The sequence below is a fragment of the Peromyscus maniculatus genome, chromosome 7, assembly GCF_049852395.1.
Source record: "Peromyscus maniculatus bairdii isolate BWxNUB_F1_BW_parent chromosome 7, HU_Pman_BW_mat_3.1, whole genome shotgun sequence".
In the NCBI taxonomy this organism is placed as follows: domain Eukaryota; kingdom Metazoa; phylum Chordata; class Mammalia; order Rodentia; family Cricetidae; genus Peromyscus; species Peromyscus maniculatus.
In genome coordinates, this window is record NC_134858.1 from 99049670 (window position 1) to 99064684 (window position 15015).

The 15015-nt window shown below is 43.8% G+C and overlaps 1 protein-coding gene across 1 annotated transcript; it reads right to left on the reverse strand.

The window, feature by feature from the left end:
• Window positions 1–351: 351 nt before the first annotated feature.
• LOC121831146 (peptidyl-prolyl cis-trans isomerase A-like) lies at window positions 352–1212 on the reverse strand. Its single transcript, XM_042282123.2, has 2 exons — window positions 1046–1212; window positions 352–679 (listed from the first exon to the last, which is right to left on the reverse strand). The coding sequence occupies exons 1-2, from the start codon at window positions 1210–1212 to the stop codon at window positions 352–354; spliced, it is 495 nt and encodes a 164-aa protein (XP_042138057.2).
• Between the last annotated feature and the right edge of the window lie 13803 nt (window positions 1213–15015).

A 15015-nucleotide genomic window follows, 5' to 3' on the forward strand; every position in this document is an offset into this window, starting at 1 on the left:
TTTATTTATTTATTTACTTATGTATACAGAAGGGGGCACCAGATCTCATTACAGATGGTTGTGAGCCACCATGTGGGTGCTGGGAATTGAACTCAGGACCTCTGGAAGAGCAGTTGGTACTCTTAACCTCTGAGCCATCTCTCCAGCCCCCAATTTCTTTTCTTATTTAGCTTTTAGCCATACTCATAAACTTAACTCTGTAATCCAGCTAGATATGGAGGGGGATGAGGAAAAAATGGAACTTCGGTGAGAGTAGAGATGATAGGGTATTGCGGGTAGATGGAGTGGGGTCACTCTCCTGAACTACAGAAGGAATGGTCTGATGGGTAAGATGCTCATGGGTCAAAAGAATTAGAGTTGTCCACAATTGGAAGTGGTTATGTTGCTGGTCTTGCCCTTCCCGTACCCAAAATGCTCCACGGCTTCTATGATGCTCATGCCATCTTTCACCTTCCCAAAGACCACGTGTTTGCCATCCAGCCACTCCATTTTGGCATTGCAGCTAAAACATCTGGGAACCATTTGTGTTTGGCCAGCATCTTCCATGGACAAGATGCCAGGACCTGTATGCTTCAGGATGAAATTCTCATCCTCAAATTTCTCCTTGTAGATGGACCTGCCGCCAGTGCTATTATGGTGTGTGAAATCACCACTCTGGCACATGAAAGAAGGATTGTAACTAGAGTTTTTCTGCCTTGCTTACAGTCAGGACAAATCCTTGTCACCTGCCAGTCCCACAGAGGCTCAGACCCAACCAAGTAAACACAGAGACTTATATTGCTTACAAACTGTATGGCTGTGGCAGGCTTCTTGCTAACTCACAGCTTAAATTAATCCATTTCCATGAATCTATACCTTGCCACTTGGCTCCTGGCTTACCGGCATCTTCACATGCTGCTTGTCATGGCTGCGTCTGGCAGTGACTCCTTCCACCTTCCTGTTCTTTCTTTTCTCCTCTCTGTTAGTCCCGCCTATACTTCCTGCCTAGCCACTGGCCAATCAGTGTTTTATTTATTGACCAATCAGAGTAATTTGACATACAGACCATCCCACAGCAAAGGAACCACTATATCCAAATTCTTTCTCTCCCGTGCTCAGAGCACAGAAGTTTTCTGCTGTCTTTGGAACTTTGTCTGCAAGCAGCTGGAAGGAGACACGGCTCCAGGGCTGGCCATCAGCTGAGATGTTGAAGAACATGGTGGAGTTGACCATGGCTGTAGGAAGCGGCAACAGGGGACAGTGGCATCTGCTCTTCTTCAATTTTTTTACTCTGTACAACTGCCTTTCTGGGACTTCCCTCACTGTGGGGGTGTGGCAAGCTGAGCTGAGACTCCCTGACTTGAGAATGTTTCCTGATCTTAGGCTTCCGAGATACTTCAGTTTTAGGCAATAGATTTTCTCTCAGGATGACACTCATCTGTCCTCTGAGTCATAGAGCTTGACATATAGTGCTGGAGGAGACGCTGTCTCACAAAAGCCCAAATTGGATTTGAGACTCATTAGGGTTGTGGGTCTGTCCTGAGCATAGGACTGCCTGGTTTTCCCCTTAGAAGCAATTAGTTTCCTCTTCCCCTTCAGGGAGCTGTGCCGCTGAAGCTCCTCTGCATCATGTTCTACCCTCTTCCTCGCTCTGATGCTTTCTAGCATTCTCTCACTTTGTGGATTTCTTTCTGTGGAAGCTCTTTCTCCGTTTCTCATTTTGGAATAGAGTCTACTTTTTAAAATTCAGACTCTCTCTTTTACCAGCTCATACACAGGCAGTCCCTATCTGCTACCTACCCACAAGTCTGCTGTAGTCTTCATCAGCCTTTTATAACAGGGTCGTGCTGACCTTATACAATGCGTTTATAACTTTTTTTTCCTCTTGAGTTTCTTTTAGGCTATCCTGTGTGATGCCATTTATTTGCTCATAGTCTTATTCTTTTATGATCCTGTTTATATCAAGTGTAATGTCTTCTTTCTGGGCTTCATTTGATTCTCTTAGTTTAGTTGAATATTTGTCAATTTTATGTATCTTTCCAAAAAAACTTTAAGTTCACTGTTCTTTTTTCTATTGTTTTGTTAATTTCTGTCTATAATTTCTTTTTTTTCCCTGATAACTTTAGGCTTAGTTTGCTCTTCTCTTTAAAAATTTTTCCCTTAAGTGTATTGTTAGGTTGCTTGGGTCAATGTATGAGAGAGAGGGGGTGGGGGAAGAGTATGTGTAAACATGTTCATGTGTGTAGGCAGTTATTGCAATAAACTTCTTCTTACTGCTCTTGGTGTACCTGTGGTTTTTAATGATGTGTTTTCATTTTCATTGGTCTCCACGCATTTTCTCATTTCATTTTTTATTTCTCCTTTGACCCAGTGGTTGTTCTCAAATGTGTTGTTGAATTCACACATGTTTGTAAAATTTCCAGTTTTCCTTCAGCTGTTGGTTTCTAGTTTCACTCTGTTATGATCAGTAAAGATACTTGGAATGAGCTCCATCTTCTATAACACTTGTTTTGTGACCTGATACGTGGTCTGTCCTGAAGTATGCTCAGTGAGGAGAATGTGTATTCTGCTGTTTCTTGGTGGAATGTGTACATATCTGTTAAGTTCATTGTCTATAGGGCTGTTCAGGTCCTTTTTTTTTTTTTTTTTTTTTTTTTTTTTTTTTTTTTTAAAGAAATGATCTCTAAAGCATGTTATAACCATTATTGAAAGTGGGAGTTGAAGTACTACTGTTATTATTTTGATGTCTATTCTTCCTTCAGTTCTATCAAGGCTTGCTTTGTGTTTTTATGCCCCCTGTTGGTGCTAATAATAATTGATACATATTCAAGGTAGACAATAAATCATTATAGAAGTTCCTTCTTTGTCTCTTGTGAAAGTTTTGGTTTGATTTTTTTTTTTTTTACTTGAGGTAAGTATAACTACCCCAGCTTTTCTTCTGGTTACCATTATGTGGAACATCTTTTCCCCTTGTGTCTCTTTCAGCCTATATGTTTCTTTAAAGCTGAAGTGTTGGGGAATATTATTTTAAGGTGTGTTACTTTTGTTTATGTTGCATTTGTTTAACTTGGTAAAGCTGTGTTACTGTGCCTGTCTAAAACACCTGATGGTCTAATAAAGAACTGAACAGCCAATAGTAAGACAGGAGAAAGGATAGGTGTGGCTGGCAGGCAGAGAGAATATATAGAAGGAGAAATCTGGGAGGAAGATCTAGGAATGAGAGAGAAGGAGGAGGACTCCAGGGGTCAGCCACCCAGCTACAGAGCAAGCTACAGAGTAAGAGTAAGATTTACAGAAGTAAGAGAACGGGAAAAGCCCAGAGGCAAAAGTTAGGTGGGATACATCAAGAAAAGCTGGCAAGAGACAAGCCCAGCTAAGGATGTGTATTCATAATTAAGAATAAGCCTCTGTGTGGTGAGTTTATTTGGGAGCTGGGTGGTGGCCCCCCCCCAAAAGAAACAAATACAACAGTAAAGTGTGTTTCCTATAGACAATGTATAGCTAGGTCTTTCTTTTACATTCTATTCAACTACTTTATGTCTCTCCCACCCCAACCTCTACTTTATTTGTAGAAACATCACAGGACACCACTTATCTCTAAATAGTGTGTGAGTGTGCCACACCAATCTGTATGTCTTTACATTGGCAGATAAAAGCCTTTACTATGGGGCCTTCACAGGGGTCTGGGCACCTTTGGGAGCCTGAGCTGGAGCAGGAACCTGGGACTGAACTGTAGCTGTAGCCTCAAGTCTTGATTTACACCTTGAATTTTGGTGGTCTGAGCCGGCAACCCTTGACCATATAGCTACAAAACTGCTTCCCGATGTTAGGGTGGGCCGTGCTGTGAAAGCAAGTCAGCAAAGCTTACAGTTGGGGCCCTTTGGCATTTTGGGTTTAATTGCCTTGGCTGTCACAAGGGCCTTGATGACCTCTGCACCTTCACTCATTGCTTTCACATTGTTTCCTGCATCTTCTTCAGGCCTTTCTTGTTATGCTTCCAGGCAAAACACATGCTTCTCAGGAACTTGGAGCTGACCCCCTTGTGAGACTTATTGATGTGATTGGGATTTCTTGATTTCATTTCTGTGTCATTTTCCAGATTAGCTGCGTGTGATGTGGTTTCCAAACTTACATACACACACATACACACACACAGACAGACACACAATTGTAGAGACATAGACATTAAGCACATGCTGTTATAAAAAAATAAAAATCAGAATCCCATAAAGCAGCACAGATCTGCTACTGTTGCTGTGCCCAGGATGATTTGAGTTTATTAGCTTCTCAATCATCACCCAGGAAGGAAATACTATGAGTCACATCATTAAAGTTCTGATAAAGCACAGTGACTACAAAATCATAAAGCAGGTGAAGATACGTTATATCCACACAACAATGACATTTTTGGCAAATCTTATTTAAACATTAAAAAATATTTTGTTTTATGTGTATGGGTGTTTTGCCTGAATGTATGTCTGTGTACCATGTGTGTGCTTGGTGCCTGTGGAGGTCAGAAGAGAGCATTGGATCCCCTGTAACTGGACTTACAGATGGTTGTGAGTCACCATGTGGCTGCTGGGAATCAAACCTGCATCCTCTGGAAGGGTAGCCAGTGCTCTTACTCTTAAAAAGTCTTCTCTTTAGGTCCATCTTTGGTAATCTTTATATCACAACTGATGGTTGGATGATTGTTTAAGACCAGAACATATTGCCTAACAAAGCCATAGTGAAAAAGGATGTAGGTAAGGGTACATGTAGACTGGAGAGGGTACTGGATATCTCTGGTCCAGTTATTTTAGGTAGGTCTGGCTGATGGATATAGAGAAGTTTAAGGGAAACAAAGCTAAGTGAATGGGTGAAGGGAATGGTACATTGGAATGAATGTTCTTCCATGAGGTTAAGGTCATTGTTAGAAATAAAGACAAAGGCAGTGTCAGTCCTCTGGGTGCTCACACCCGCAGTAGTCCTGGTGAACAGATGGAAGAAAGGATGGCTGAAAGAATGAAAGAATGTTCTCAGTAACCAGGAAAACTTCAGCTACACACATCTATGTCTTTGAGCATACAAAAATGGGCGAGTCAGAGTTATTAATATAAAGAGTTACAGTGGCAATAGTATGTCCTAGTGATGGTCCTATTTTAAAAACCAACTTCAAAATCTGTTTCAAAATGTTATCTTAAATCCTGTGTACATCCTCCTTTGCATTTCTTTAAAGAGTCAAGTCAGTTGCTTATAGTTTATTACTTTAAACATAGGGAAGTACATCTGATATCTGTCCACTTCTCCCTATCGCTAGTAAACAGTGGGTACCAGAACCGCTATGATGATCTCATTGTGCCATTGACTATGTGCAGGAATTGACCATGTGCAGGCATTGACCTTGTACAGTCATTGGCCATGTGAAGGCATTGACCATGTGCAGGCATTGACCATGTACAGGCATTGGCCATGTGCAGGCATTGACCTTGTACAGGCATTGACCTTGTGCAGGAATTGACCATGTGCAGGCATTGACCATGTGCAGGCATTGACCATGTGCAGGCACTGGCTATGTGTAGGCATTGACCTTGTGCAGGAATTGACCATGTGCAGGCATTGGCCATGTGCAGGCATTGACTATGTACAGGCATTGACCTTGTACAGGCATTGACCATGTGTAGGCATTGACCATGTGCAGGCATTGACCATGTGCAGGTACTGACCTTGTGTAGGCATTGACCTTGTTCAGGCATTGACCATGTGTAGGCATTGACCATGTGCAGGCATTGGCCATGTGCAGGCATTAGCCATGTGCAGGCATTGACCATGTGCAGGCACTGACCTTGTGTAGGCATTGACCTTGTGCAGGCTCTCCAAGGTCAGTGATGTAGGTTGGATTTCTGTCAGGATTGACTTGTTTTCTGCAAGAGCTGGGTCTCCCGCCTGCTAACATTTGTAATCTTTCCTTACTATCTAGCCTGCTGTAAAATTACTAGTACAGCTTCCCCAGGCAATGACTTTGTGATTTCCTATTTTTTTTATTGATCAATAAACAGTTTTAAACCAAAAAACCCCACAGTGAGAATAGAAACTTATTTGGTACTTGTAACTACCTGCCTTGGAGAAGAAAGAGGGATTGGAAAGATAAGAGCCTCGGGCATCTGCTGCCTTCTTGATGCCAACACTGCTAGATGAAAATGAAAAGACACAGCCATAGGTTAACAAGATGTGTGTCTACACTATGCTGAATAACCTACTGCCTCCCATGGAATCAGCCCGCTGTATCCATGACCTGTGGATGCAAGAATCATCTTCTACAGACTCAAAGAGGGCAGGTTCCGGCTGTGGTGTGCACCACTGTCTTCATAATGCTATGCAAGTGCTTGGAATAGACTTACAAACCAAGAACTATCTGTTGAATAAATGATTGAAAAAATAATGTGGCTACTGGACTGAAGACTAACAGAGTGAATTTATTTATGTGTTACACTGGGGCTGTTTTCTAGTAATTTCCTTGAATAGGCGATACACTAGGCTGTGTTTTCTGTTCCCTATGACATCAAGCTTAGGTTATAATCATAAAGATCCTGTAGTTACTAGTGATCCTGCCCCCAATGGTTATACTTTCCAGTATCATGGGTTTTTTTTTTTTGTTTTTTTTGGTGGGGGCTTTGTTTCTGGGTACATAGACTTCTAAAAATAAATTTCAAAAACAAAGCAATATTTTTAAGAGAAACCAAATCAACAACACAGTGGATGATTTGATGATTTGTGGTTTAAACTTAACATTCCACATGGGCCTATTTTGAAGGCTGAGAGGAGCTTCTCATATTTGTTGATATCATCTTTTAGTCAAGGAACATTTAGAGATAGGATGTGAAGAATCATGTTTTAAATAACATTGCATCATTTCCCTTTCCTGATAAGAAATTCAAGAAACATTAACCTTCTGGTTTTCTTATTTCCCATGGTGGCATCGGCTGACCAACTCCTGCTGTCTGTGTGATGGTCATGACCAGGCTTGGAAAATTCAGTGATGACCAGGGCAGGATCTCAGGAAGAAAGGAAGAATAGGAGAGCTAGTTCATAGTTCATCAAAGCAAGAACATTCTTCGTGTGTGTGTGTGTGTGTGTGTGTGTGTGTGTGTGTGTGTGTGTGTGTGTCTGTGTGTTTGTGTGTGTGTCTGTGTGTGTGTGTGTGTGTGTGTGTGTGTGTGTGTGTATCTGTGCTATAGAATGCATGTAGAGGTAAGAGGACAGCTTTCAGGAGTTAAGTCCCTGGAGGTTCTTCAGTCTCTGTTTCCCATCTTGCCTTAGACATGTTGGGATTACAGATGAGTGCTGCCACATCTGGATTTTTATATGCATTCTGGGGTTCTGAACTCAGGTTGTCAGGCTTGTGTGGCAAGGTCTTTTACCCACGGAACCATCTTCCTGGCCTCAGGAATCTTTTAAATAATAAAATTTCCCTTTGTTTGCTAAGCCTCGCCTTGGAGGCACTGGGACATGAAGGAAGCTTTTATTTTTGTTGCTCATTTTCTGTATAAGGAAGCTAGTTCAAGATTGAGGCCAGAGGAGCCCTAACCCCAATCTGGACCCTGACTGTGAGTCCTGTTTACTGTCCTGCTGTCCTAACCTAGCCTAGGTGAAGAGGCCTCTCAACCCCTTTGTTATCCCCCTAGTACACCCACATTTCCAGTTACTGGTGGGAGCTAAAGGAGACATTTCCTGTAGTACCTTCTCCAGCTCACCCTCTCACCTTTAGGTTGCCTGGCTTGGGTCCTTCCCAAGACACTGACGAGATGCTGACTTGTAGCTGGGTGTGCAGCTCACTAACCTGAGGCTCTAGATATAGTCTCGACGCCAGGAAAGTTGCCCAATGCCCATTGGCTCCATTTGTGATGCTTCCAGACTGGCAGACCTCAGTAGCAGTGTGAGGCATAAGGCCTTCCACACAGCCAACTGATGCAATTGATGAAAACCCTGTCCTTTTTAAAATGTCCCAGTAAGCCAAAATAACTCATATTTCCCACATAACGTTTGAGCAGATTTATGTCCCTTTAAGAACACATGTGGTGTAAAAAGATGAAGGGAGAGAGGGCCTAAAGTTTTACATATGGTAGCAAGGTAATCCTAGCCGAGTTGGCTTCTCTCTGGAGAGAGCCTGTGGGGTATAATTAGCGCAGTGCTAGCCATCCCAACAGATCTGTATTTGAGCAAATTGTGGCTAAGATAAAATTGGAACCAAGGCTAAATTTATCAATAACAAGAATTTTTTTTTAAAAGAAAAGACAAGTGAAGTTGAAGTTTTTCCTTGTTTATTTTAATGTCCAGAACATTTCCGAGCTGACTTGTGCCACAGCTTTGGTGGATTTTTCCTTTTTTTTTATTTTTTTATTTATTTTACAGTTAATTGGATTTCCAGGTTTTGCAGCCAGTCACCACAATTGATCCCTGAAAAGATGGATTTATTGCTTAGCCAGGCAGAATTCTGACAATCTTCAGAGGCTGGAAAATAAAAGAAAACAGCCCAGACATAGAGTACTATGGGTCATCATTGGGTCAGACCAGCAAGATATGTTAGAGCTGGCAGGTTTATGCTCGAACTTCAACACAAGCAATCTTCTTGCTAAACGGGCAGCACCAGGGCCCAGTGGAATATTATGTAGGATGCTGTCAGTGATTCATGTTTAGGAGAAAATGGACCTCAGGATGACACCCGGAGGCAGATGTCAAATCCTAGACAGGTTGGACCTGTGAGCAGAGAATTGACTAAACTTGGAACAGCTCACACCTTTGTTGTCTCTAGCTTAGAGTAGAACCATATTTTGCCTGGCGAGTGGCTCTCCTAGAATGCTCTACAGGCTCAGTGGGCAGAAACAATACAGAACTAAGCCCACAGCTACTCTTTTTATTAGTTAAAAAGAAGCAGAACATTGCACTCAGGAGCTGACAGGGTCTGTTCTCACCTGGGAGCTGGAGGGGGTCTACCCTCACCTGGGAGCCTGAGGGGTCTGCCCTCACCTGGGAGCTGGAGGGGTCTGTCCTCACCTGGGAGCTGGAGGGGTCTGCTCTCACCTGGGAGCTGGAGGGGTCTGTCCTCACCTGGGAGGGGGTCTGCCCTCACCTGGGAGGGGGTCTGTCCTCACCTGGGAGCTGGAGGGTTCTGTCTGCCCCTACCTGGGAGCTGGAGGGGTCTGCCCTTACCTGGGATTTGGAGGGGTCTGTCCTCACCTGGGAGCTGCAGGGGTCTGTCCTCACCTGGGAGGGGGTCTGTTCTCACCTGGGAGCTGGAGGGGTCTGTCATCACCTGGGAGCTGGAGGGGGTCTGCCCTCACCTGGGAGCTGGAGGGGTCTGTCCTCACCTGGGAGGGGGTCTGTTCTCACCTGGGAGCTAGAGAGGGTCTGCCCTCACCTGGGAGCTGGAAGGGGTCTGTCCTCACCTGGGAGCTGGAGGGTTCTGTCTGCCCCTACCTGGGAGCTGGAGGTGGTCTGCCCTGGTTGAGAGTTGCTTGCTAGGAGAAAATATTGCAACTAACACCCAAGAGACTGAGTATACAAATGGCCAATATAGAGAACTGAACTCTGGCCCACAATCTCCACTCACTAGCCTAGAAAGCCTGGCAATAGCCCCTGTTATGACTGGCCTCAAATGACCAGGACTCAATTAGTAACTGAAAGCGTTCCCAATTTTTCCCAATTTACCATTAATTAGAGAATACCAAACATGTCCCCTAACCAATCACATAGCATCCTTCCTGAGGTCCACCCCCTTCAGCTAGCCTCTCCACAACAGTTTCCATTTGAGACAGAGCCAAGGCTTCCCTTCACCCCACTTTAAAGCCCCCTTCCTCCCCTGCCTGCCTCTGTTTACCAGAGCTAAGCAGCGGTGGGTGGCTGTCTTGCTAGAACAGCCTCACACTAACTGGATTTTGTTCTCCTTTGGCTGGTCCTCATTTATTCCGCAGCCCCGCAGCCCCGACAGGTGAGAAGGCAGAGGTCAGACAGCCGGGGGGGGGGGGGGTGTTTTAGGAGACAGAGCAGCAGATACTCGGACACTGGGACTCTGGCTCAGATGTAGATGGGACTAAGCCCCTGCAGAGGGGAAATTGGGATTATGCATCCATATGAGATGTGTTGGGAGGTTTTGGCCTTGATCCTCATTAGGACTTTGCTTTGGTTGGTGTCTGGCACCTTTCCTTTGATATCATACGCTTCCATTGTGATTGCTTCAGTTCCTGTCTGTGGCTCATTCTGTGAGCTGCCGCTTTTCTTATTTTCTATACACAGGAAGACACACCTTGCTATGTGTGAGTCTTACTCCTTGCCAGGACTGGCTCCTCTGGCCTCTGGGGATCTGGTGAGGTAAGCTCTGCCTTGCTCAAGCTTCCCTCTCAGGGAGGAGCTCTCTCCTTTTGGTGGCCTGGGATGCAGAGGTGGCTTTGGATCATGTTGTCATTTTGGACCGTGTGCACCAGGATGATAAGATAAAACAGAAAGGATAACATAAATATGGGACTGAGGGGTGCTGCTGACTTCTGGAAATCATGAAGAGAGAAATATACTTTTACCTTATTCAAGATACTGTCATTTCTGTCTCTGTGACCACAGATGACCTATATTCTAACCCAGCAGTTCTCAAAGTGTGATCCACCCCTGGGGATCTCCAACACATTTTCACAAGAGTCCACAAGGCCAACACTATTTTCATAAGCATGCTAGGACTTTGTTTCCCCTTTCACGCTCATTTATTTACCAGTGGATAATTAAGATTTCCAGAGATGACATGATGACTCAGCCATACCACAGCAGACTGATTGCAAAAGCAGATGCACAGAAATGGCCATTTCCTATGAAGTAAGGTGTTGAAAAGTCTTGTAGAGGTACAAAACAATGTGATGCCTCTCAATAAAAGTGATTTTGAAGGTAATCATTTCAAATACTTTTTGTTTTATTATTTTATTATATATGTGTATATGCTGTGGGACAGTCTGTATGTCAAATTGCTCTGATTGGTCAATAAATAAAACACTGGTTGGCCAGTGGCCAGGCAGGAAGTAGGTGGGACAAGGAGAGAGGAGAATTCTGGGAAGTGGAAGGCTGACGCGGAGAGACACTGCAGCCGCCGCCATGACCAGCAGCATGTGAGGATGCCGGTAAGCCACCAGCCACGTGGCAAGGTATAGATTTATGGAAATGGATTAATTTAAGCTATAAGAACAGTTAGCAAGAAGCCTGCCACGGCCATACAGTTTGTATGCAATATAAGTCTCTGTGTTTACTTGGTTGGGTCTGTGGGACTGGCGGGTGACAAAGATTTGTCCTGTCTGTGGGCAAGGCAGAAAAACTCAAGCTACATGTATATGTATACATTAGTATGTATGTATGCACATATGTGTATGTGTGCACATCTGTACACATGCATGTGGAGACTGGAGGTCAATGTTGGGTGTCTTCCTCGATTGCTGTTCATCTTAACTTTCGAGATAAGGTCTCTCGTTGAACTTAGAGCTCACCAAGTAAGCTAGGTTAGCCAGCCAGCAAGCCCCGGGAATCCTCTTGTCTCTGCCCACACCAGCTGGGATTGGAGGCACATGTCCTGTATTTAATGTGGATGTTGGGGATCCAAACTCAGGTCCATATGCTTGTGCAGCAAGCACTTTAATGATGGAACCATCCTATTTAAAATAGCTCCATACTATTTTAAAATTAGTGGAGCAGTAATTAAAATTTTTTTCCATTTCAATTTCATACAGTAAATAGGGAAAGTTGTAGGTCATATACATAAAAGCACTTTTGGGAGGTTATCATTCATTTTTAAGAGCTTAAAGAAGGTCTGAGATCACAATGTTTTGAGAACTATCACTTACCTAGTACAGGCAGCCAGGTTTTGTTGCTCATCTACAGCTACCGGCTCTAAGGCCCAGGCACATGCTCATGACTGCTTCTTTCCTCCCTGGTTCTCATCTGACCTGGTTCTTCATGGTCCTCCAGGAATCAGCTTCAGCTCACAGATTCCCAATCCATTGGATGTGTCTTCCAGTGGTTTACTTAGCTATGTCTGTCCTTCACTGGTTTACTTAGCCATGGAGCCTCAACTATGACAGATTTGGCACTGTGCTCAGAGTGGGGGTCCAGCTTTGGCATGGCTCACAGTACTGTGGTGGAGGGAGGCTGTTAGTGGTCAGTGGGACTTGGCACTCAGCAGCATAAGAGTGGGTTACATGGCACAGAGATGAAACATAGAAAGGATGACAAAATTCTCCTTGGGCATGTGGGGGCCAGAAGACAAAGGAGGTTCCAAGACAGGACTGAGTGAATTTTAAAAATAAACACGATTTTCTTGAGTGTGGATTTAAGTAGGAGGAAGGCACCCAGGTAGAGAACACAACATGGGTGGAAGCACTGTGATTTCATAGGACAGGGTGATTTTAGAAAAAATCTAAGTGGTTCATTATGGAATAAGAAACTGAAACGGGACAGAAGCTATTAACCCATGATAAACAATTTGCTTTCTATTTTGAGGGTGGCAGCAAACCATGAACTAGTTTAATGCTTCCTGATTCAATTGTACTGGACTTGAGGGCTGTACTGTGGTTCTTTCAACCTGTTTAGGGTTGTGCTCATTTGCCTCCAGGAGATGCTGTGATTCTTGGGCATGTCTAGGGAGCATCCTTTATCAGCCTCACAGTGGTCCATGAATAACTCTATCTCTCTCTCCTTTTTTATTTCTGTGAGGAGAAAAGGGACAAGTGACTGAGTATGAATAACAAAGTGTATTTCCTTTTCACCTGTTTGCACTGACCAAGGCACTGATGTCCAAAGGAAGGAGAGCACTGTAGATTGTAGCTGTTTTTCTCTGCAGTATGACTGTTACAATTCCTTATAACTCTTTACTATGTTACTAATTGTGAGTGCTTTTGATCTGAGCCATTCTGTCCAAAGGAAGGAGAGCACTGTAGATTGTAGCTGTTTTTCTCTGCAGTATGACTGTTACAATTCCTTATAACTCTTTACTATGTTACTAATTGTGAGTGCTTTTGATCTGAGCCATTCTGTCCAAAGGAAGGAGGGCACTGTGGATTGTAGCTGTTTTTCTCTGCAGTATGACTGTTACAGTTCCTTATAACTCTTTACTTTGTTGCTAATTGTGAGTGCTTTTGATCCCTTTTGCTGGGCACTTTTACTCATGCTGCTACATCATTTTACCTTATCCTTTCAGAATCCCCACCAGGCAAGTCGTGTGTTACCCCACTTTTTATGAATAAGACACTAAGGCAGAGAGTGTTCATTAGGCTGTAATCAGTACCCCGAAGCCACACTTGCAACCGTGACCCTACAGTGCTTCTGTCACCAGTAGGGAATACCACAAAACAGGAGTTGGAGGCCCTGGAAGGCCAAGTTCATTGCTGTGATAGTTTCCTGTGCTCACGGAGACAGCATGGCTAGAGCACCATGCGCTAGGAACCTCAGCAGTGGTGCCATCCATCACCGGGGAAATTATTATAAAGGCAAATTCTCAGGCTGCTCCAGACCTTTGAGTCAGGTCTGTGTTAAGGCTCAGCAAACTACTTTTAACAAGTGCTGCAGCTATTTGCATTCGTGTTAAAGTTTGAGAACTTTTGGGTCTGAATAAATCCCTGCATGGTGGGTGAGGAGTGAGGATGGTGAAGGACAGACCAGAAAAGACTGGAAACCAAGTGTCTGCTTTTGAGGTCATTGCCATCCCCAGAGTAAGAAATCAGAATCTAGAGTTCATCAAGAAGACAACAGCAAATGCCGGTGAGGATATGGGCAAACGGAAGCCTTATACGTTGTTGATAGTGATCTAAACCAGACCAAGCATTATGGAAATCAGTGTAGCGGTTACTAAAACAACACAAAATAGAGTTACCATGTGATTCTAATCTACCACTCCTGGGTATACAAGTGGAGGCATCCAAGTTAGTATATCATAGACATAATGGCATATCCACGTACACTGTCAGAATAACCACGTTGTGGAATCAGCCTAGATTCCAGTCAGCAGATGAATAGATAAAGAAAGTGTATTATATCTAAACATCGGGATGTAATTCAGTCATAAAGAACAAAATCATGTCAAGTCATAAGCCAGACTCAGAAAGAAAAATATTGCATATTTTCTCTTATATGTATAATCTAGACTTTTTTTTAAAGGGACCATGGAAGTAGAGGGTATTTATTTGGGAGGGGAGAGAGGGAGGAAGTCAGGGGACAAGAGAAGGTAGGGAAAATGATAATACATTGCATACATGTATTAGTATACACTAATTATGAAAGGAAGGAAGGAGGAAAATGAAAGAGAAACTATGGCCTGAAGCAAACTCTTAACCCAATTATGCTTGGAATCATCTGGAACTTTGAGCACCTGTCAGCACAGTGGCCTCACCCATGCCAGTTCAGTCAGAATCTTGGAGGATGGAACACTGGCTTCAGTGTTTTAAAAGAATCTCTCTAGGTGATACAGATGTGAAACCAAGGTTGAGAGTCAGTGGTTTTCGAACCTGAAGATGCATTAGAGTTTCATGGAAAGCCGCACAGGAGCTACTGAGGTGTTACCTCTAGTTTCTGAGCGCATAGACTAGGCCTGGACCTTGAGAATTCCCATTTCTAGCAAGTTCCCAGGTGGTGCTGACATTGCTGGTCCAGGGAGCTATTTGGAGGGGAAGGGGACCCATTGCCTACTATGTTCACTGACAGTTTAGCAGAGGAGAAGCTGTGAGAATCCTAGACAGGACATAGAAGGACCCCTCCCTCTTGGTTAACTGAGCCAAGTCCAGCTATGACCAGGGGTATGCCAGTGTCATTTACCTAGCTGGAGAGTGAAAAATGCGCACACTTTTATTACTTCAAAAGCTAAGGCTTCCTTCCAGTTTCATAAGCCCCTGTCATTTCTAACTGCATTCCTGATGTCCACTCGTGAGTGTAACTCGCACCTCTCATAGAAGAAGCCCCTTTCTGGTGCAGATGGAGACCATTACAGAAATCCACAACTGGTCAAAGTGCCAAGGACAGCTGAGTGTGGGGTTTCCA